Source organism: Cynocephalus volans, chromosome 1, assembly GCF_027409185.1.
Source record: "Cynocephalus volans isolate mCynVol1 chromosome 1, mCynVol1.pri, whole genome shotgun sequence".
Classification (NCBI taxonomy): domain Eukaryota; kingdom Metazoa; phylum Chordata; class Mammalia; order Dermoptera; family Cynocephalidae; genus Cynocephalus; species Cynocephalus volans.
Genome location: NC_084460.1, coordinates 208,188,276 through 208,213,882, shown reverse-complemented (window position 1 = coordinate 208,213,882; position 25,607 = coordinate 208,188,276). Strand labels below are relative to the sequence as shown.

Sequence of the window (25,607 nt, the reverse complement as noted above, 5' to 3'; positions counted from 1 at the left end):
AAATATTTTAGATTCCCTAATAGCTTTTGCTATTGTGCTGCAAATTGGTTGAGTTATAAATGTCTCTTTTTCCTTGCAAATAATTCCATTTTTAACCTGAAATGGTTATTTTCTAGATTTGAAAAAAAAATTATGAAAAATTAGAAGTGAATAATAAATAACATACAAAAAAAGATTATTTGCATTAGGAATAATCTCGTCATTTCTATCTCAAAATGTTATCGTAAAACTACTTCTCTGTTTCTCTATTGCCACCACCCTAGTCTAACCTACCATCATGTCTTACCTTGACTAACTGCAATAGTTCCCCATGGCATCCTTGCTCCTTTTAAGTCATTCTGTAGACAGTAGTCAAAAGTGATCTTTTAAAAACCTAAATTGGATCACATTATCCACCCCACTTCCCAGCCAATGACTGCAGTTAAATTACACCCATACTCCTTGGCTTGTCTTACAAGATTCTGTCTAATTCCTTGATCTCACTTCCCACAACTCTCCCCTCACTCCCTACATTCAAACCACTGGGTTTCTTTTTTTCTTTCTTTTTTTTTTGCCAGAACATTTTTCGTCACTTGCATCCTCTGGACATCCCATTCACTGAAACAACCTTATTGTGTACCTTACATTTAACTGCCTCTTTCTCACTCTTCACATCTCAGAATTATGTCACTTCCGTGAGGACTTCCTTAAAGTCTATCTAAATTTTTTAAAAAATTTTTATTAGCATATTAATTATTACAAATCGTCATTTTACTTTATGCCTTTTAGCCAACCTGTCACTCCCCAAACCCCCTCCCTACCTCTCCCCATCCCTAGTATCCTTAGGTTTGTTCTCTCCTTCTATAAGTTCAATGTATTCTTATGTGGTCTTTTCTATTTAGCATTTTCAGCGCTAACAAAGACTTGAAATTCTTTTTATTTATTTGTTTTATTTCTATTCCCCAGTGGACAATAAATTCCGTGAGTCTCTGATTTGCCCACAAATGTATATTCAAATCATAGAAGGAGACTAGGTACATAGCAGGTGGTCAATATACAGGTTTTAATCAAATGAATGAATTAATAAAACAATGTGCACATAAAAGCTAAAAAACAATGATTACAGTCATCCAGCTTTGGCTGCCTTAAAATGGAAAGATGTGCTTGTGATGTGCTTAATGTTTCTGAAAGTCAAATCACTTAAAACAATTCTACAGACTCACCTAGGTAGCATACCTAGCGCAATAATGGCACTGATTTAAAAAATTAGTAAACCTTAAATTGCACTCAGATAATATATGGGTATATCTTAAAGACGAGCCAGTGCATTGGCAATAAAGAACTATCATTTACCTGACTTGTACATTAGAACTAAATTTAATTTGCCATTTCTGGTATTACTGGAAAGCTCAGTAGTACATGAGACCTTTATGACTAAGACCAAAATCCATCCACTTGTTTCCAGAGTTTCCTAGTCAAATATGAATCCTCTCTATACTCCTCTGTAAAATTCCTAACGGGTTTAATCTTAAAAAAACAAAAACAAAAACAAGACAGTAACAGGAAATTCATTAGCTCCTTTAGAATTATCAACCTAGCCTCTTTCTTTTGCCCCAGCCGTATTTGCCCCTTCACTCCTTTCTCCATTCACTCATATCCTTCAAATTCTCCCAACTAAGTTTCAAAAAAAGACAGTCTTCTCCCTGATTAACGTCCCACAAACTCTCCAAGATGGCCTCATTTCTTTTCTACAGCTTTATTCTATTCATTTGGACGTACTTGTACGCTGTATTGTAAAACACTTAAAATCAATTTTTCTCATTGGTATTTTATCAAATACAGTAGAAGAAATTCAAGGTCTTATGCCTTCTACATATATGGTCAGAGCACCGAAACACACCATGAAATATACTCACTTGTATTGGGCTTTGGCTTTCTAGTGAAGTACAGCAGCTGTGCTCACCACCAGTAAACAAGTGGTCGATAAACAAGGTGGAGTCAGAGATCGAAAACCATCACATTCCACGTAATCGTTGCAGCATAGATATGTGCATTTCACATATCCATATTTGGGGGGAGGTAGTGTGATGCTGACAAATAACTAAAACAATTATTAAAGAACAAAGCTATATTCTAGACCTTGGACACACCTCCTGAGCTGTGTGTCAAAGTTCTCATCTGTTACTCCGCATCCATCTCCTTACCAGAGCTGCTGCAGCGGGAGGGCTCAACAGGTCTTCCACTTTTATCAGAGCAGGCTATTGCTCGAAAGCGCAGGCCTTTTCCACATTCTTTGCTGTTGCCTTGTACCTGCAATCCTCGCTGAGGATCCCTTCTGCCTTCTGGAAGAATGCAATCGGACCAGTTTCCATAAGGTTGGGCTATAAATGCATCACAAGGACATGGTTCTGTTTCCACTAGTGGGTACAGATCAGCATCCTGGCATTTCTCCTTTTTCCTGCTTTTCCCTGTTCCAACAAGAGATATCGATGTATTCATTTAGTAACTGCTGTTTTGTTGAAAGTTACTCACATTTTTGTATTTACAAGCTCTTAGAATATCAAACTTTAAATAAAATAAAGCCCTTTTTTTCCATGGAAGTACATACTAGGACAAGGGAAGCAACTCGCAGGGCAACTGTGAAATTCAAATTAATTAGGGGGGAGAAAAGTTTCAGGCGGAGAGAGGCACAAAATACTTAGGAAATGTTTGCTAGTGACTCAACAACTAGAAAGTTCTTGTTAATTTATTTAATATTATTTTCTCTATAGTTTGTTGGTAAAAACAGATTGATTATCTTGTCTCCACTCTCCTTGAAACTAATGGTTGCTAGGGGAACCAACAAAAGGATCCAAGTAGTAACTCCCTCCCTTTTTCTTCAAGTAACTTTTTAAAAACAGAGCTTATTTATTCAAGAAGCAAAGTGATATCCTCCCATACAATGGCCCTGGAATAAGGGGAGGCATCTCTTGGGGGTGTAATCAACAAAGTTGAATTCATTTTGGTCCCTGCTACTAGGCAGCTCTTGAATGCTGATGCAAATGATAAACCGAAGTAAATGATCAAATAATGTCATATAATTTCATCCGAAAAGAAGCTATGAACCATGAAGACGTAGAAAATTTGAACAGACCAATAACAATAAAGGAGATTGAAGCTGTTATCAGAAGGCTCCCAACAAAGAAATGCCCAGGACCAGATGGATTCACAGCAGAATTTTACCAAACATTCAAAGAGGAATTGACACCTATTCTTTACAAACTATTCCAAAAGATTGAAATGGACGCAAATCTCCCAAACTCATTCTATGAAGCAAACATCATCCTGATACCAAAACCAGGTAAAGATATAACCAAAAAAAGAAAACTACTGGCCGACATCCTTGATGAATATAGATGCAAAAATCCTCACTAAAATACTAGCAAACAGAATACAGCAACACATACATAAAATTATTCATCACGATCAAGTGGGATTCATCCCAGGGATGCAAGGTTGGTTCAACATACGCAAATCAATAAATGTGATACACCATATTAATAAACTCAAACACAAGGACCATATCATCATCTCTATAGATGCTGAAAAAGCATTTGATAAAGTACAGCACTCATTCATGACAAAGACCCTCTATAAGTTAGGTATAGAGGGAAAGTATCTCAACATAATTAAAGCCATATATGCCAAACCCACAGCCAATATCATCCTGAATGTGGAAAAGCTGAAAGCTTTTCCTTTAAGAACAGGAACTAGACAAGGATGCCCACTCTCACCACTCCTATTCAACATAGTGTTGGAAGTACTAGCCAGAGCAATCAGAGAAGAGAAGGAAATAAAGGGCATCCAGATTGGAAAAGATGAAGTCAAACTGTCCCTGTTTGCAGATGACATGATCCTATATATCGAACAGCCTAAAACCTCTACAAAAAAACTGTTGGAATTGATAAATGATTTCAGCACAGTAGCAGGATACAAAATCAACACACAAAAATCAGTGGCATTTCTTTTCTCCAATAGTGAACATGCAGAACGAGAAATCAAGAAAGCCTGCCCATTTACATTAGCCACCAAAAAAATAAAATACTTAGGAATTGAGTTAACCAAAGAGGTGAAAAATCTCTATAATGAGAACTACAAACCACTGCTGAGAGAAATTAGAGAGGATACAAGAAGATGGAAAGATATTCCATGCTCTTGGATTGGAAGAATCAACATAGTGAAAATGTCCATGTTACCCAAAGTGATATACAAATTCAATGCAATCCCCATCAAAATTCCAAAGACATTTTTCTCAGAAATGGAAAAAACTATCCAGACATTTATATGGAACAATAAAAGACCACGCATAGCCAAGCAATGCTGAGCAAAAAAAATAAAGCTGGAGGCATAACACTACCTGACTTTAAGCTATACTACAAAGCTATAATAACCAAAACAGTATGGTACTGGCATAAAAACAGACACACTGACCAATGGAATAGAATAGAGAATCCAGAAATCAACCCACACACTTACTGCCATCTGATCTTTGACAAAGGCACCAAGCCTATTCACTGGGGAAGGGACTGCCTCTTCAGCAAATGATGCTGGGATAACTGGATATCCATATGCAGGAGAATGAAACTAGATCCATACCTCTCACCGTATACTAAAATCAACTCAAAATGGATTAAGGATTTAAATATACACCCTGAAACAATAAAACTTCTTAAAGAAAACATAGGAGAAACACTCCAGGAAATAGGACTGGGCACAGACTTCATGAATATGACCCCAAAAGCACGGGCAACCAAAGGAAAAATAAACAAATGGGATTATAATAAACTAAAAAGCTTCTGCACAGCAAAAGAAACAATTAACAGAGTTAAAAGACAACCAACAGAGTGGGAGAAAATATTTGCAAAATATACATCTGACAAAGGATTAATATCAAGAATATATAAGGAACTCAAACAACTTTACAAGAAGAAAACAAGCAACCCAATTAAAAAATGGGCAAAAGAGCTAAGCAGGCATTTCTCTAAGGAAGATATCCAAATGGCCAACAGACATATGAAAAAATGCTCAACATCACTCAGCATCCGGGAAATGCAAATCAAAAGCACATTGAGATACCATCTAACCCCAGTTAGGATGGCTAAAATCCAAAAGACTATGAACGATAAATGCTGGCGAGGTTGAGGAGAAAAAGGAACTCTCATACACTGTTGGTGGGACTGCAAAATGGTGCAGCCTCTATGGAAAATGGTATGGAGGTTCCTCAAACAATTGCAGATAGATCTACCATACGACCCAGCTATCCCACTGTTGGGAATATACCCAGAGGAATGGAAATCATCAATTGAAGGGATACCTGTTCCCCAATGTTTATCGCAGCACTCTTTACAATTGCCAAGAGTTGGAACCAGCCCAAGTGTCCATCATCAGATGAGTGGATACGGAAAATGTGGTACATCTACACAATGGAATACTACTCAGCTATAAAAACGAATGAAATACTGCCATTTGCAACAACATGGATGGACCTTGAGAGAATTATATTAAGTGAAACAAGTCAGGCAGAGAAAGAGAAATACCACATGTTCTCACTTATTGGTGGGAGCTAAAAATTAATATATAAATTCACACACACACACACAAAACCGGGGGGGGGGGGTGGAGAAGATATAACAACCACAATTACTTGAAGTTGATACGACAAGCAAACAGTAAGGACATTGTTGGGGGGGTGGGGGGAGGGAGAAGGGAGGGAGGTTTTGGTGATGGGGCACAATAATCAGCAACAATGTATATCGACAAGATAAAATTAAAAAAAAAAAAGAAGAAGAAGCTATTACTTCCATTTTGAAAGACCCTTTTAACTTAAGTATTCTAGAATACATTAGCTTATCAATTGACTCTGATGGACCTTTTAGCTGTGATCCTAACTTCAAGTAATAGCAACCCAGGGTCATTTTTCCACAGTTATAAATACTTGATAATAATCATGTTTAGTGGATTCCAAGTCAGTCTGTAATTTGATTCAACTTTGCTGCCAACATCCTCCCACTAGATTATTAAAAATTCTTCTAAATCTAATAATTCCACCTTTTCTTTTCTTGTTAGCAGGTCATTAGCGAAAGTCATGGCTGGTTACAAAAAAATGTAGGCAGCTTTACTGATATATATTTCCAGTCTTTATGACTCTTTTGGAAATGTCTTGTACAAGCTGATGTATGAGCTACATTCTCATTGTCACAGGGTTTGCATCACACATAATTGTTGACTGGATGATTGGCTCTATAGTCTGCTATGATGCTCATGTCCACAATGAATAAGAATGATTTCTGGAAGACCTGAAATTGGTCTGGCAGTAGCTTCAGCCACACCTCTCCCCTGTCCCTCTGGAAGGATGTATTAACTTGCCTCTACCATTAAGGACAGTTAAAATAAGTTTTAGAAGCACATCCTTCATCAAGGCCATAAGAATTTCCTGGTAGAGAGACATATCAGTGGGTGATGATTGGCTCTACCCTATCAGCATTTAGGATGCCCCAAGGCTCTACTCTTACTAAACTTCCATAAAATACTGTTGAGATGTCCTGTCTCCATCTCTTTTATTTCCATTCTCTTCTCAACCCACTTAACCCTGGATTCTGAGTCTACCTATTCCTGAAACCACTCTTACCAAAGTTATAAACAAACAGCAATTACAATTACAAAAAAACAAAGCCCTGGAACTTGTTTTATTCCTTATCTTTCAGATGTGATCATTCAAAGATAGTTCAGAGTGTTGAATATACTCTCATTCTTTTTTTTTTTTTTTTTGTTATATTCATGAGATACAAGGCTGATTGTCACCCCTTGTGCCCAAGATGTGATGGCCAGATCCATACTGGCAGCATGCCCATTACCACAAATTGTGATTGTACCCTGTGTCCCCCACCCAATTATCCCCAACCTCCCTCCCCCTCCCCCTTTCCCCCCAACTCCATTTTGTATCCCAAGGTATGTTCTCTCCGTTTATAAGTCCAATGCACCACTGTGGTCTTTCTTTCCTTCCTTCTTTCTCTCTTAGCTCCCACTTATGAGTGAGTACATGTGGTATTTATCCCTCTGTGCTATGCTTATTTCACTCAACATAAGTTTCTCCAAGCTCATCCATGTTATTGCAAATAGGAGAATTTCATTCTTTTTCATGGCAGAGTGGTATTCCATGGTGTATATATACCAGTTTCCTTATCCAATCATCCATTGATGGACATTTAGGTTGGTTCCATGTCTTGATTATTGTAAACAGAGCTGCAATAAACATGGGAGTGCAGGTATCCCTTCGACATGATGATTTCCACTCCTCTGTGTATACACACAGAAGTGGGATTGCTGGATCATATGGATGATCTATTGCAGTCGTTGGGAAACCTCCATATTGTTTTCCGTAGTGGTTGTACTAATTTACTCTCATTCTTGAACTATTCTTTCCAAGTTCCATCTTACCATACCTTTTTGTCGCTCACCCTCACCTCATGTAGTCACCATGCCTCTGGCCACACATTACTCATTTATTTATTTGTTGAATTCTTTATTTATTTATTCTTTATTTATTACTCATTTATTTATTTGTTGAATTCTTCTCCCTCTGTACCTCTCTTAACTGATGAGGTTCCTTAGGGCACCACACTAGGTTCTCTTCTCTTCCAACCCTACATCTTCACCCACTTGAAGAGTTTAAATTGCCATCAATATTTCTTAAATCCCAAATATTATCTTCATCTTGAGGCACCCTTGCTTGTACAGCCCTGCCTGAACCAGATATCTTACAGAAACAGCTTTAGTTGATATCCTGCTGTAGCTACAAGCCCAGCCCCCACTCCATTTCACCCTGTGATTATCACAGATTGCTGAAACTGAACTTCTTTTCCCTTTTATTTCCTGTACTTTTCCACCCTAAGATAAAGCACCTCCCTTACCATGCTGTAAAACCCAGAAATGCTATGATATAAAAAATAACTGCCCCACTGCGTTGGGCTGCTCAAAACTTTGGACATGAGTCCTTTGGGGCCAAATGCTGGCATTTCAATAAACTCTGTTTTCCTATTTTAAGCCTCGGTATTTCCTGCCTCTCCTTGTGAGTTCACAGTAACTCACTGCAACAATCTGAGATGAAGCTCCTAAGTTGCTCAAGCTCCTATGCCACAGACTTAAAATTGACACCTCGCTAAGAGTTGGAACCAACCTAAATGTCCATCATTGGATGACTGCATAAGGAAAATGTGGTATATTTATACAATGGCATACTACTCTTCCATAAAAAAGAATGAAATTCTGCCATTTGCAGCAGCATGGATGAACATAGAGAAAATTATCTTAAGTGAAATAACCTAGGCACAGAAAGAGAAATACCACATGTCCTCACTTGTATGTGGGAGCTAATAAGTAAAACAGAAAGAAAGAAAGAAAAATGCAACAATCACAATAATACACTGACCTTTTAAGAGAAGAAAACAGAACTGAGGTTACCAGAGGTTGGAAAGGGGGAAGGGAAGAGGAGAAAGGGAGGAATTGGTAAAGGGCTACAAAAATCCATTACATTATATAATGAAGAATATACTAATTATCCTGATTTGATCATCACATATTGCACACAGGTATTGATGTTCAATGCTGTACCCCACAGATGTGTACAATTGATTACGTTCCAATAAATAAATTAATTTTAAAAGTTTTTGAAAGAATAACAGGAAAAAAAAAATCAACACCTAAAGGACTAGTCAAACTCAACACAGCAAAACCCATACTTACCCTCTTCACACCACAAATTTTCCTTTTCCTTCTGCATTTCCCAATACTACCAATATGACCATGTCAAAAACTATAAGATCACACTCAAATCATTATGTTGAACCTCTGACATCTGATTAATGACAAAGATATATCATTTCAAACTCTTAAAGATCTCTTGAATCAGTCCATTTGTTTCAATTCCAACTGATACCACCCATATTCATACCCACCTACAGGTTTCCAGCTTAAATCAATACAACAGCTTCCTCCAAGATCTTGTTGCAACCAAACCTCATTCCCTTAAATTTGTAGTCAGAGTATATACAGTCTGAGCCTGCTTTCAAAGATGTAAATCTGATCTCATCACTTATCTACATACAACTCTTCAGTGACTTACCAGAGTTCATAGAATAAAGTCCAGACTCCTCACCATTATTGTCAAGGCCCCATATGATCTGAGCCCATGAGTGCCTGCTTTCTGCCTACATTGCACCCCTCTGCCTCTGATACGTTACAATCTAGTCAAACTGAGCATCTTTCAGTTCCTAGTTACTCCTTTGGCTTCTGGCCTTTGCATGTATTACTCCAGAACTTTCCACAAGTTCTACCCTCCCTCCTTAGTCTAGTTAATGACTACTTGTCCTTCAGGTCCAAACTAATAGATTACTTACTTCCCTTAGAAAGCTGTCCTTGAACACACTATAAATCTCAGGATTGGAAGAGGTGCTTATAAATGGTGCTGGGAGAACTGGTTATCAATATGCAGGAGAATGAAACTAGACCCATACCTTTCACCATACACTAAAGTCAACTCAAAATGGATTAAAGAATTAAATATACACCCTGAAACAATAAAACTTCTTAAATAAAACATAGGAGAAACACTTCAGGAAGTAGGACTGGACACAGACTTCATGAATATGACCCCAAAAGCATGGGCAACCAAAGGAAAAATAAACAAATGGGATTATATCAAACTGAAAAGCTTCCGCACAGCAAAAGAAACAATTAACAGAGTTAAAAGACAACCAACAGAGTGGGAGAAAATATTTGCAAAATATACATCTGACAAAGGATTAATATCCACAATATGCAAGGAACTCAAACAACTTTACAGGAAAAAAACAAGCATCGCAATTAAAAAACGGGCAAAAGAGCTAAGTAGGCATTTCTCTAAGGAAGATATACAAATGGCCAACAGACATATGAAAAAATGCTCAATATCACTCAGCATTCGGGAAATGCAAATCAAAACCACACTGAGATACCATCTCTCCCCTGTTAGGATGGCTAAAATCCAAAAGACTCTGAACAATAAATGCTGGCGAGGTTGCAGAGAAAAAGGAACTCTCATACATTGTTGGTGGGACTGCAAAATGGTGCAGCCTCTATGGAAAATGGTATGGAGGTTCCTCAAACAATTGCAGATAGATCTACCATATGACCCAGCTATCCCACTGCTGGGAATATATCCAGAGGAATGGAAATCATCAAGTCAAAGGTATACCTGTTCCCCAGTGTTCAGTGCAGCACTATTTACAATAGCCAAGAGTTGGAACCAGCCCAAATGTCCATCATCAGATGAGTGGATACAGAAAATGTGGTATATCTACACAATGAAATACCACTCTGCTATAAAAAAGAATGAAATACTGCCATTTGCACAACATGGATGGACCTAGAGAGAATTATATTAAGTGAAACAAGTCAGGCAGAGAAAGAGAAATACCACATGTTCTCACTTATTGGTGGGAGCTAAAAATAAATAAATAAGTTCACACACACACAAAATAACCGGGGGTGGGGGGGAAGAAGACATAACAATTTCAATTCCTTGAAGTTGACATGACAAGCAAACAGAAAGGACATTGTTGGGTGGGAGTGGGGGGAGCGGGGAGAGGGAGGAGGGAGGGAGGTTTTGGTAATGGGCCACAATAACCAACCACATTTTATAGCGACAAAATAAAATTTAAAAATAAAACAAACAAACAAAAATAAAAATAAAAATAAAAAAGGAAGAGGTGCTTATCTCTTGTACTCCTATTGTTGCAATGGGCTACTGCAAACTCACAGGGAGAGGCAGGAAACACCGAGGCTGTGGCAGGAAACAGAGTTTATTGATATGCTATCATAGGCTCAGCAGACTCCTGTCCAAAGGCTGAGCCCCGAATGCAGCAGGGCTGTTATTTTTATCTCTTAGCATTTCCGGGTTTTTGCAACAGGGCAAAAGTGGTGATCTTATGATCTTATGTGGTTATGACTCTGTCTCAGGGTGGAAAATGAAAGTAAGGGAGAAGCAGGGTGGAAAATTCTGTTACAGCAATGTGTGGCAACCGCAGTGTGAGACAAGGTGAGGGTGCAGTTGCAGCTGGGTCTGTATGATATCTGGGTGAGGGTCTTGGTTATAGGCTAGCGGGGCATAGCCAGGCAAATATGAGTGCCTCACTATAGCTTATAATAGGCAGAATAATGGGTCTCCAAGGATGTGCACATCCTAATCCCTGTAACCTTCAACATGTTACCTTCCATGACAAAAAAGACTTTGGAAATGTGGGTAAGATTATAGACCTTGAGATGGGGAGATTACTCAGGATTATCTGGGTAGATCCAAGCTAATCACATGGGTCCTTAAAATCAGAAAACTTTTTCTGGCTGAGTAGAAGGTCACAGGGAATATGATTATGGAAGAATGGTTGGAGAGATGCCATGATTCTGGCTTTGATGATGGAGGAAAGTGACCATGAGCCAAGGAATGCGGGAAGTCTCTAAAAGTTTGAAAAGGGGAAAAAATTCTTCTCTACAGCTTCCAGAAAGAAATACAGTCCTGCCACCATCTTGTCTTTAACCCTGAGAAACCCTTGTCAGATTTCAGACCTGCATAACTGTAAAGTAACATATCTTTGTTGTTTAAAGCCAGCAATTTTATGGTAATCTGTTACAGCAAAAAATAGGAAACAAATACAGCACTTAATACAAAGCTACTGTAGCAGGTGCCATACTGTGTTGTAAGTATGTGTAGTAAAAATTTGTCCATATCTCCAACAGACTGTAAGCTCTGTTAAGTTAGGGTTATGTCTATCTGTTCCCTCATGGTATTTCCAAGGCCTAGCACACCTAAGTGATAAATTAAAAAAAGGCCATTGAATAATTGAGAAAAGGAAGTTGTAAAAATAAAAAGAAAGAAAGAAAGAAAACAGAGAGAAAGGGAAGAAGGGAAGAGGAAAAGAGAACGAGAAGAAAGAGAGAGAGAGAGAAAAAGAGGAAGATGGAGGAGGAAAGGACAAAAAAGAAAGGACATGTTCATCTACAAGGCAACCGGAAGTTACTAGCAGAACAAATATCCTGTGCAACTATGTGCTATCTCTGTATTTCCGATATCCTTCTTAATTACATGGCATCACTGTTTGAAGAAGGATTTGACAAAGTTAGTTAATGAAGAAATGGTTCTCACAGTAAGAAATTATCAGCAATCTTTTACTTTGATTATATCATCATCAAAATCAGTATTAACCTTTGAATGCAGGACCAGCAAGTACTAAAATATCAATCTCTAGTACAACTCTTAAGACTTTTTTCCTTAAGTCAGAGAACGTATTAGTTAACTAGCTATTTTATTTTATTTTTTTTTAAGAAAGTGGCTACTTTATTTTGTCTTTTTCGTGACCGGTTAACTAGTTATTTTGAACACATATGCTTGTATAAAATATACATATGCATATATATTATTTATATATTTTATATAAATATATATAAATAAGTCCTGGGCAGATTTTCTATCTAATGAATTGAATATTTTCAGCACTGTATAAACAACTTCTTTAATTACCACTTAGTCTAAAACCAGTGATGATCTAGTTTGGTTACAACACACAGAACACCCAGATGGTGAATTAAGCTTCTTGTTACAGATGTAGAAAAGAAAAATAAATACCCTAGATGGCCCCATATTCAATGGAGTGGTGTGTACTTGTGCATATTCACTTTTCTGTGTGTATCTGCATTAAGGAGAGAAAATGTCACATGGTTTTAGAGTCTGATTCTATGGCTTGTAACCATTCATTTTAGAGATTGTTTATTACATTTACTACCAAATTACATGAGAGATACCAAAACACAAGCATTGTTTCACAACAATAAATATAAATCTTTTAAAAGTAGAAAAATTTCAGTTAACTATGGGGATTTTTTTCAACCATGATACTAAATGATTCGTATGACTGGTTATTTTTTTTATAACTCATGTATTTCATGAAGTTGATCAGTTGTTTTGATGTCATCTAGACATGAAGGTACACAAAAATCAATTAGCCACATGAAAGCATAGCAGTTAATAATTTAGAAAAGAAATTCTAAATAGTCTTCTAGTATGAATAATTAGTATGGGTTAGAGTTTGCAGAAAAATATACAACAGTTCTTCAATATTTACATAAAAAGTACTTTCAGATAAAAGTCAAATTCATTAAAGTTTTAACAATGCATAACAAACTGTGCTGGTTGTAAAATAAATAAATATCCTAAGATTTTCAATATTTTCCATTCTAATTTTGCATGTACAAAATATCATTAGCAAACCTTCAAGAGAAAGAAAAAGACTGGCCACTAATTCAAAGCCTTCTATCCCTCTAAAAGAAATTTTCTTTCATCGCAAGATATAAAGAGTTGCTAGGATAATGGCTTCTGATGCATTATGTATGTACATGCAAACAGTTTCACTACATTGGCCCCGAACTTCAAATTATTTCTGTTCCACACATTCTATTCCATTGTATTGTTTCTCTATAAGAAATTTGTTTTATCTTAGAAACGTAAAATATACTAAAAAAATTATATATTCACACGTTTTTGTGGAAGAGAGAGCACAAACTATAGCATGTCTTATTTGATATTTCTATTTGTGATTGTTTATACATTTCACCTACATTTAGGAATGGGCTCCTAGTTTGTGTGCAAAAATTCTGTTAAAGGCTTTAGTCAAATAAGTAAACCCATTACAGTGAGTTAAATTTAAAATATGATCAAGTAAGCAATGCATTCAAACAAAGGAGTCTTGAAACCAAGAGAATTAGCATTTGAACTGCTCCTGAGAACAAATGATAATCTATGCTTAATTCTTCAATGTCAACACCAATTTTATTATCTCAATTACTATTTTGGCATTTTTCCTTTGGTTCTCCATTCCCTGAATTAAGTTTTCTGCATCTACAAATACAAATGCAGTTAGGAGAAGATGTGGCATATTTATCTAGACAGGCAGTAAAATAAACTACTGCACCAATTATTTGTATATTGCAGGCAAAAATCGCTCCAGGACTTCAATTAAACTATTAGTTGCTTTAATTTCCATTACATTTTTCAGATGTAAACAGAACTGGTAACTAATGATATACCACAAAAACAGAATGTATATATGTAATTTGATTTTTGCCTTACACTACTAAAATTTTGAAATGTCAGGTTGCTTATATGGTAATAGCAAAAGACAATGATACAGATTAGGTTTGCCTTTGATGTTCTTTCCAAATCAGTGACTGCTTTCAAGCTTGTTGAGATCCTGGCACTACAAAATACCCCATACTTTGCCATTAACTACCCAAAAGAAGTTGGTGAATAAAATGCCTTTTATTACTACAGAGATTATAAAACAAAATAGAAAAGAACTTGATAGCTATAAAATGTTTTACATCTTTCATTCATTTCACAAATATTAATTGAGTACATATGAAGGTACTTCAAAAAGTTCATGCAAAGATTTGCATTATTTTTTAATTCTATTTTTTTACTTTTTGAAAGTACCCTCATATTATGTACCAGGCATTGCTCTAGGTATTCAGAATATGTAATGGTGGATGGGGGAGAGGGAGAGACCTGCCACAAATTCCTGCCTTTTGAAGCTTACCCTCTACATGAGATATTCAGAGATGTACCGCTTGTCTGAAGATAAAGAGTGAAAGGCACACCCTACCTGTGAGCTGTCGCCGCCTGCTTTGAGTGGCGTCACAACTGGTGGAGCAGGGTGTAAACTTGGACCAAGCAGTGAAGGTGCAGTCTTCTCGACATGGGACCATGCATTCTTGCACAAGGGGAGGCATGCTGTTTGTCTGCTTGAGGCATTTCATCATTTCTGCTGACTGGTTATCATCAGAGATACATGAGACAGCTAAAAAGAAAAAAAAAAAGCACGGATTCTTTTGTTTTTATTTTGACTAAATCAATCTCAGCTACTGGTTCTTTGACAAAATAGCAGAATCTCCCAATGTTTGAAAATTTAGTTTTCATTGCAATTGCACATGGTGTTCAACATAGCCAACCTTATTTCTCTCTAGAAATGAAACTTTTATTGTTGCCATTGGAGATATCTGAGGATTTAATTGTTTTCATTATTACTCCAAACCCTACATTGACAGAAACCAAAATAACTTCCAGTAATTTATTGTACTTCCTGCTTGTGGGCAACTGATCTCTAGAGATGATATAAAACTAGGAAAGAGAATCTATAAGAGAGAGTAAGATAAGGACACACAAAAAGGACAAAACAATTTCACAAAATCATATGGACTCTTCCTGGATTTGATTTTTGTTTGTTTGCTTGTTTAGATGACACTTATGGAAGCAGACCTGCTTTCACTTCACAGTCGCTATTTAAAAAGGAATTCCTGCTGTCTACAAATAAATGTTTTTCTCCTTATTGATATTTAAGGATCAGTCAAAAATTTTTAAATCTTTTTTGTTCAAACACAGCAGAACATAACCAGATAATTCCCATTATAAATATCTTGTTAGTTACAGATAACTTTTCAGTTTCTCTCATATTTTTCAAGTAGGATGTTTCTAGTCATACTATAAAATAACTAATAAACTCAAGGTAAAACATTTATACAATTTTGCTTAATTTTTTATTTGATTCTTTGGGCTGATAACATTAATATTATTCAATTATGAATGCATGATACTTTGGTGAATCTTTTATTCACCCTGATTAATTATGGACTCTATGAGGATGTATCTTTATATTGCCTAGATCTGCATTTCTCAACCACTATTGAAATTTTAGATCAGACAATATTTTTTGTGGGTACGTGAGTGAGTCTTGTGCATGGTCAGATATATAGCAGCATCCCTGGCTTCTACCCTTTAGATGCTAATTGCACACATCCCTTCCAAGTTGTGACAACCAAAGATGTTTCCAGACATTGTCAAATGTCCCTTGGGGGCAAAACTGGCCCAGTTGAGAACTACTCTTCTAAACAGGTTTCTAACCATGGATGTCTACAAGAATACAGATCCCATGGCATCACTACAGACCTACTGCATCAGCATCTCTGGCAAGAAGTCCGGGAATATTTTTGCCTCTAAGTATCCATGTGATTCTGATCCAGCCTGTCCACTGACTACCCATATTTGGCCTGGTGCTGTTGGATATAGTGTGTGTCAATGAATATTTGCTGAGTTCGTCATCCTAAAGAAACCATAGTTTAGCATCATTTTTATTACAGCTCTTTAAAATCTGCCATGTGACCAGGAATAAAGAGATCACAGCTTAGGATCAATGTTATTAACTCTTTATGTAAGCTTTTGCAATACAGGGTAATTCTACATAGCGACTTTTTTCAGATGCCCATTCTTCTCATATTCTGAATTCCTTTCTTTATTCTGAGCACAACAAACAATAAGTCTATCTGAATATCACAAATCTGTCATTCTTTAGAACTGGTGAAAGCTAAATCCATCTAATGCTTCAAGAATTAGCTAAGATGACAATAGATGCATACACAATACTTCCCAGTTTGTACATCTGCTCCGTGGCAGGTGGAGCTATTCATTCATTTTGAGTGTTTTTCGGTTTTGCTTTATTCATCCTCAGAATAAAATCCATTTACACATCAAGCCAACATCACCTGCATTTTCTTTGTTGGGAATATTGCAGCCATTAATGATGAATCCAGCAAGATAGTTTATCTTAAGTAGGGTACAAGCAAATGCTATTTGAGTTGCATGTTTAGAAAACCAATTTGAAGTCAATTTAGAGGACTTTTATCCTGCCATGTTAATTTTTTTACAAGATGATAATGCACTGAATAACATAAAGAAGAATTTTAAACACTTTTAGAAAGCATTACTATTTGAAATTTAAGCCTCCAGATGTATACAAATGAGAATTTTTCCCAGTGATAATATATTATTCTAAAATATTTTATTCACTTTCTATAATTTTTCTTGAATAAGTTTAGAACTTGAAAGTTATAAGCAAAACATCAATGATATTTTGAAGTTATATAAACTACCTAAATTAGGATATAATGCATTTACAAAGGTTTATATTGAGCTTTTTTGAAATAATGAAGGAAAACACAAGAAATTAAGAATAGTTATAGCATATGATGACACCCACAATGTAGTAAAATGCCAAGGAGTGCAAATTCCAACTCCATACCCTGGGAGTCATGAATGTTTTAGTCTCCTTATCCTTAAAATCAATATAAAAAGAGCATCTATAATAAAGAGTGGGGAGAACTTTTAAAACAATGTCTTACACACACTAAGGGTCAATAAATACTACCAATTATTACTATCATTTGTAGTTGTTGTTGAATACAAGCAGGCTGATAGTTCTCAGACAAGTACACATGCACACATTGTCCTCTCCAGGCTTCATTTGCTTCTTGGCCATTCTCATCATCTGATGGGTAAAGGTAAGAAGAAAACCTTGGTTGAATCTTCACCTGATTCTGGTGCTACATTTATTATCATCATTAATCAACCAATAGATCAAATATGGCCCAACACATTCAGTGCTTAACAGGACTGTGCAGAGCATATCTGATCCATCACTCCTGTAGAAACTGATGTAGTCTTGTAGTCTAACAGAGACATTTGAGGTTTCTAAGGGTCACAGAATGCACACAAAGTTGGAGAACGAAGTTTGACAACACCCACATTAGTCAGAGGGCCATAGCTCTATTAATGGTAACCAAGGGCAAGTGGCAGCAGATAAACTACAGACCACACAGCCATCAATTGACAGCAGGAATTATGGTTTTCAGATTTCTTCAAACCCAGAATTTTAATTTCTTTGGAAGTATGAAAAGGATCACTAGAAATTATAACATGAACAAGTTAAATGAAATCATTTCCTTCCTGGAAATGTTCTAGTATGAAAGGAATCAATTAATAAATATGTATTGAGTGATTGTATATTAAACTATACTAGAGGGTATGAAAATGCTGAAGAAATTGCAAATAAGAAGGCTGCAGGAATGGAAAATAAGCAAAGGAAACAAAACAAATATGCAATGGAAATAAAAAGAAGACATTAAGAGTAAATGTGGATAACTAGTACAGTGCAATTCAGAGGCCCCTTTCACCATACAACTCATAAGCCAAAGATATTTTTTAAATATATTAGTTATATGCAACATACAATATAGTCCTGTGACCAACATTAAAGGTATAGTCTCTTTAAGTCAGACAACTTCTTTTGAGGAATAATCAGAGGTAATAGAATGTAATGATGAAACAATATGCTTTGGTGTCAAACATAACTAAGGGTGACTCTACATTTTTTATGGTTGTTACCTTGGGTAAGTTACATAAACTCTCTTAAGACTCAATGAACTCATCTATGAAACAGGAATGATAATAATACTTACATTATATGATAAATTGATACAAACAAAGTACTGAGCACAAAACTAAGCACTTAGTGCAGTAGTACGTGAGCCCTGAGAGTTACATACTATTATGAAAAAGGCTATTGAAAATGAAATATAAGAAATGGCAGGAAAGAAGCTCCCTTGTACTAACATGTTGAGGTGAGAGCCTCTTCCAAAGACCACATGGCCTTACCAAGGATGTCTGTTACATTTCCATGGGCTTCACTATGCATTCTACTTCATTTTCCTACAAAAATGAGGCTTATATGCTATTCCATAAGAGCACAATTCCAGGAACATCAGAAACTGAAAAGTAAGCACTGTTGGGAATTTTCACTGAAACATCAAGGTCAAGATCCTTAACAACGCCGAGCAGAGTGTTTCATGAGGGGAGAGTGAACATTTGCTCAGAAGAGTGCTGGCACCTGTGCATCTTCACACCCCACTTACTGAGGTGGTCACGTCTAACAGAAACAGGTACCATTCCCCTCTCGGCTAATGCTGAATTCACGAAGGTTTCGATATCTAAGCAAGATTTAGTGGCATATATCAAAGGTTTTCTGACCATTAGAACCATTCATTACTCATCAAAAGAGGAGTAAACATAAGACAGAAAAAATAGCTTATGCCCAAGGATCAGGAAGAAACCTTAGTGGGGTCACTTTCTTTATCTCCATGGTGGTCTAGACATGAGACCTTGGTTATACCCCTGAACATTATTACCTGCACCGTCTGCCCTGATAGACCTTACTGAACTTGATCCATCCATTCATCCACCCACTTACTTGATCACAAAATACATTAACTATAAACAATTATAAAAGCAATGTGCGAATTTGTATACACATATACATATGAGTATACATATACGAGGGCACTTCAAAAAGTTCATGGAAAGATTCATGCTATCTTTTAATTCTATTTTTCCATGTACATAATCTAGCTTCCAGAAAGTCACAGTAATGGCAGTGACAGGCAGGTAGAGAGACAACAGAAGTACAATACTGCACTTTCGCTAATGGTGATAACTAATGGAAAATCTGGTATAGAAAGGAAAATAGATACTTCAGTCTTGAATGACAGGAATGTGTAATGGGCTGGTAAGAAAAAACAAGCCATTACAGAGAATTTATCTGTCAGACATGTGCTATTTAGTTGAACTCTGGGTTCTGGGTCCTTCATATAATAGCAAACCACTTGCAGGCCACAATCTAAAGAAAAGATTCTTCTTTTGGTACTTTCACGCATTTTAAGAACTGTATTATACTAGTGGAAAAAGTCTGTCCATCAGGAAAGGGAGAGACATTTACTTCTGACCCTTTCTGTTGCATATTTCTACCTGGACTGAATTGTCTAAGGGGAGCGGCGATTCAAAACTTAATTATATTTCATTTATTACACTTAAAATATTGTTGTCTTTATTGGAGGAAAATTGTACTTGCAGGTAAAGTTATCCCAATTAGCCCTAGAAGGATCACATTATTTGGCATTGCTTGAAACTTAGCTATCTTAAGCTTTGGGCAGAAAGCTCTTAGAGTAGGTGCCCAGGATAGCTGGGGATCCTTGTTATGGACTGATGAAGAAGCAGGTATTTGGGCCAAGCCACTCAGACAAGGCCATTCACCGGCAATTAGGTGTGGCAGGGTCACCTGGAGCCCTGCAAAAATCTCCTTGATGCCTGAGGTCACATTTTCCTATCTATAGTGTCTACCAAAGTACATAACACATAGAATTGCATTCATCTTTCTCTTAATTGCTACACAGGATGAGTCTTGGAGAAAGGCACCAAAAAGCAGAAGCTAGAGTGGGGAGAAGAGTTACTAATTGCTTTCCTCTGTTATCTAATTCTTTTCCATTCTAGCAGCATGAAAAGAAATGCCCTGACAAGAAATGTAAAATTATCTGAGAATTTAGCACAAGAAACAAAGGAAGGACCTGTATGAATTCTCAGTGCATCTCACAGTTAACTTTTTGTAAAGAATTTCTGTTAATGTGGGATGGTCAGGTGGCCCTCTTAGGCTTAAATGATGACTAAACTCAGCAGATTATGAACTATTACTAAATGGCTGGTTTTTGTGCCCCTATCACTTCTAAACCTTGATAGTCAGACAGGCCATGATAAGTTTTTCCTTTCTTCAATTATGATCTGAAGAGAGCAGGGGTAACTGGCCTTATGATAAGAAATGATAAGGTTCTGCCTGGGAAGACTAAAGAAGGATGGAACCTGCTACTTCAGATCGGTCCCTGCTTGTCACCTTCACCAAGGACAGCAAAATTACTTTCCTGAAGTTGATTCCGACCAAAGTTCAACTCTAATAGTTGAAGAAAAGGGCAAAAGTAATTTCTTTCAAGAGGTCATGATTTCCAGGAAATGGGGGTGACACGCTGGAAAAATGGAAGGGCACTATCTATATGTTGCTGTCCTGCAGTAGTGGATTGCCTAGATCAGGTGCAGAGCTCAATTTACATGCACATCAGGAAGCCAAAAGGTTCACAGCAACTAGCCAGCTCAGAAAACGTTCATGAAATGTGTTTTGGGGGTTTGATTTGGCAGCTGGCTTGTACAGGGGTCAAACCCTGGACCGTGGTGTTATCAGCACCATGCTCTAACCAACTGAGCCAACTGGCCAGCCTAATGTGTTCTTTATGTCAGGCCCTACACTAGTGGCCTGGGATACACAGGTAAGATAAAAGAAACATGGAAATAAAATTTCACTGCACTCTGTGGGCTGCAAGAGCATATGCTGGGGCTTCAGGCACTGGGCAGTCAGGGGAGCCTTTCTGGAAGGAAATTCACCTTTCTGAATGGTGAGCAGGATGTATCCAGTGAATACAGCATAAGCCAGGCTGGGGGCTTGGAACAACGTGACGCCTGTGCAGAGAAACGAGCAACGTGGAGGGCTGGCTTCCCACTCTCGTTACTCACTTCAGTGGGACCTTTAAATTCTCCTTTGATAAGACTTATAACACTTATATTTATGAGTTCAGCATCTGTATAACGAGGTCGCTAATTTAACAGCTACAGCAGGATGCCCACATGTGTGGGGACCAGGGTTAGAACACAAGAGGTCACAGTTGCAAATCCAGAGAGTTAAAAGTTGTCATTGAGATTTTAAAATGTGTAATAAATCAGTTCTATTCTCCTACCTTAACAAATACGTCTTCAATAATCACTTGGAAAGCTGTGTTCCAATAAAGAATTATGGGATAACTTGGAGTTTTGGGCTGAAAAGTGGCAGCATAAGGTGTTGGGCTTGTCTCTTCTCTTCTCACTCCAGCTGGATTCTGTCCCAGGATGGACCTTCCTGCACATGTGCAAGGCCATTGCAGTCAACCCCCCAGTGCTCAGTTCACAAATTGGCCACACTTTGACCACTCCTCAGCCTATGATACCCACATAAGCAATGCTAGCTTTCTTCGGAGGCTACACTCAAGGGAGAGGCCCCTGCAAGTGCTGGAAGCCTGTTCAAGGGCATTGGGCAGGAATTCCAGGGTGCTGCATACTGGGCAGCATCTAGATTAGGGGCTGGATGGGAGAGGCTCTGGTGGGGTCCCCATCTGCCTTGCAGACCCTTTGTCCATAGAGAGGAACACAGCTCCTAAGGCATGGAGACCAGAACAGGGTCCCTCTTGCTGAGTCCAAGGGCAAAACCATATTCCAAAGAAATTTTTTCATTGTGGACTGATGTAAGAGCTCCCTTCTTTTAGGTAATCAGGAAAGGTAAAAATGCCAATTAACACTATCTCAGTTCTGGTCATTTTTATTAGTTTCCTTCCTGTTTAAAATATTCCTTTTCAGGTAAATGCACAGTCTCTCTCTCTCAGCCATTTCTCCTTCTTTAAAGATGGCATCTGGGTGTCTGTAGAGCCAGCAGAGACCTCAGATCTGCATGAAGGTCCTCCAGAACTCTCTGGGTCTTTGCTGGCATCTGCATTCAAAGTGGCCCTTGTCTTCCTGGTGACTGCTTGCCCCGGTGACATCACTGCTAAAGTCTCAGGCTGAAGAACTTATGATCGATTTCCTCTCAGGCTGGTCAGGGAGCCTCGTCCTCCAGCTGATGAGGTCTCAGTCTGCCTCAGTACCTGCAGATATGGAACAGCCTGCTCCGGCCATGTGATGAGTGGCCCAGGAGGTCCAGGGGAGGCTTTCTTATTAAGCCTGTTGCCAGCACATCAGTTACCACACCCTCCTTGGATGGAGCATGGGGAAACTTCTGGAGACTCTGTACATTCAGAGAAACTCAAGGAACACCTGGGGAGGCATTAAGGCCCTTCTTCTGCCTAGTCACTCCAGGGCATGGATTGTACTCTGATGGGGCCCGTGCCATGCTGGAGTGGGGCCCCTGTCGGGTATCTCTTCCCATAGTCCCAAACGGGACATGGAGCATAAACCCTCAGCTTTCTTCTTTTCCCTTAGTCACACTCAACCTCTAGGACATCAGCCCTGAGTGTGGAGAAGCCTTGTCACACGTTCCTCCTGCTCCCCTCCACCCTCCCTCCCCCAGTCTCTTCTCTTTTCCTCCCCATCACCCACCTGGGCAGGAACAGAAGAGCTTTTCATCCTTTCTGTTGGACAGAGACTTGCCCTGAATGACATCCCTCTCCCTCCTGAAGTGTCCTTTATCCTGTGCCTTTCCCTGAAGTCAGCAGACAGGATGAGGAGAGAGAAATCTAATTGAATTAAGGATATAGATCAAGAAGCATTTTAGAAATACGAAGCCTGCCATACACATGCTTCAGCACTAGGCACTGAGTTCCAGGAGAGCTGAGCCTGTGATTGGCTTGTTTTCTCATGTGTCTCCTAATAAGTGACTGAGATGCACTAGGCTTCTACTAAATAAAGTACAGTAGATGGGTTCTTTGAGCCCACCATCGAGCAGGAGGCAGGGATCGTTGGAGAGAGGCTAGGTGTCAGGTATCGAAAGACCTCGATGCTTTGCTGAACAGCTCAACACCATTGGTACTTTAGCATAAGGAAAGCCCCATAAGATTTTTTAATGCTAATTTGTTTCCATGGTGTATTAGTTTCCTGTCACTACTGTAACAAATGACCCACAAATTTGAGCAGCTTAAAAGAATGGAAGTTTATTGTCTTATAGTTCTGGGGGTCAGAAATCCAAAATCAGTTTAACCAGCTAAAGGCAACATGGCAGCAGAGCTGGTTCCTTCTAGAGGCTGTAGGTGAGAATCTGTTAGCTCACCCCGTCCAGCTTCCAAAGGCTGCCTACAACCCTTGCTCATGCCCCTTCCTCCATCGTTAAAGCTATCAGTGTAGTATCTTCACATCTCTTCCTGTCTGTCCCTCTGCTTCTTTTATATCATCACGTCCTGACTCCCTCTTAGGACTGCTGTGAATATATTGAACCTACCTGCATAATCCAGCATAATTTCATCTCAAGATTCTTAGTCTATTCACATCTACAAAGTCCTTTTTGCCATGGCAGGTAACATATTCACAGGGTTTGGGGTTAGGACTTGGACACCTTGGGGACATTACTCAGCTTACCGCAAGGGCAAAGATATCTCCTAGCTCTGGAGCACTGCCTCATCCACTAAATTAAGAATGAGATGTACCTCATCTACTTCCACTAATAGAAAGAAAAAGATTTGACAGAATCAGGTTTACCATGACTTCCCCATTTCCTTCTTTCACAACAAGTTTGTTTTGTTTTGTTTGGCTTTAATTCTTTGTTTTTTAATCACCCTGCCTAGTTTCCTTCAGTCACCCAGCCAACCTCTACAACCCTGTTAAAGAGTTTCCTTGAGGAGAATAGGCTGGCTTATTTCTTATTCTAGAAATGTAATTAAGAATGTACATCTAAGTAAAGCTACAAGACTATGCCAGTTGTCGAATAGGGTGAATCATAACTAAAGACACAATGTTTCATTATTTTAGTTATACTAAGTTTCCATTTATATTGTCAGAGCTAGGGCTCAGACCCTTCAAGCTCATTGTACAGACTGGGTCATCAGACCCCTCACACACCAAGTTGGGTCCCCAGAACCCTCACACGCAGGTCCATGCTGGGTAATTGGGAAAGATCCCAGGGACCCTGGCAGGAACATCCTCCAGCAGCAGTAGTGGCCTCTCCGTGGCCCCCCTGCTCCTGGGGGGTATCCTGGTGGTGGGGGCACCCTGGATCAGAGCCACCCATCCTTTATACTTAAGTCCATAACCCAAGACGCCTGGGTGCACATGAGCAATACATTAGACAATAACCAAGGAACACCTGGGTGCACGTGCATACTTACATCAAATGCTCAACAAGATTCTGAACATCTGAGGGGCCCTGACCATTTTCCTGTATTTTCCCAACAATCTACGTTAAACAAAAGTGCATTCAAAGGACAAATACCAATATCTGGGTCAGCCTGAATTATAGAAAATGCAAAGCCACTTTCCTCTATCCAAATGCATGGTTCAATTGTTGGTTTATGAATTAATGAAGGGAAAATCTCTTTAGAGGAATAGTGGTATTGATAAGGGAGTGAGAACAGCTAGGAGTGAGAACAGTGAGAAAAGCCCTGTATCCCACTCCTTGTTGCCTTTCACAGCAAGCGTGTCTTGTTAACCCTACTATGAAGACATACGTTTTGAACTTGTACATCAAGAGTGAAGAGAACCCTGGGCTACTCCACATTCCACCCCATGCTCAAGAGCCAAGAGCTGGCCAGGGTTAGGATGAATATTGATGTGGTCACCAGGATGCTGTTTGGAACAGTCTTCCCATCTTGTCTGTGTTGCTTTGCTCCCTACAGATTTGTCACCCCACTTCCCCCGGGTGACAGAATCACAAGGATTACTCAAAGCTCATCTCTTCTGAGCAGTGAGAAGCTCCAAAGTGGTTAATTTCCCTGAACCTGCAAGAGAGAGGCATTCCTTCCTTGGGAATTAACCATGAATTGGGGTTCCCTTCCTGTATTTATTCTCCAGCCCAGGAAGTTACGGCAAGACACATAGGTGGGGTTATAGTTTAACAATATAGGCTGGTAACTTTCAGTGAAACAAGCCAGATGACATTCTATTAGGAAATTAAGTGATCCACCAACAAAAGCTTGATCTTAGCAAACATTCTCTTCTTTCAGCAATTTCCCGGTATCTTAACATATCAATCAGTAACTTGTCTGTCTTTGAACCAGCAGCCTTGCTGTGTTACAACTCTTTATCTTACAACAAAGACTCAATAGCCTCGGGAAATTTTCCTGTTTTTTGT

At 38.4% G+C, this 25,607-nt stretch overlaps 1 protein-coding gene across 1 annotated transcript in view; it reads right to left on the bottom strand.

The window, feature by feature from the left end:
• The window catches only part of THSD7B (thrombospondin type 1 domain containing 7B), a 691,892-nt gene that overhangs the window by 223,541 nt on the left and 442,744 nt on the right, over nt 1-25,607 (bottom strand). The window contains exons 12-13 of the mRNA XM_063077053.1: nt 14,706-14,900; nt 2,184-2,447 (exon numbers count right to left, since the gene is read on the bottom strand). Of these exons, the coding sequence (XP_062933123.1) occupies nt 2,184-2,447; nt 14,706-14,900 (459 nt within the window). The remainder of the gene's footprint in view (nt 1-2,183; nt 2,448-14,705; nt 14,901-25,607) is intronic.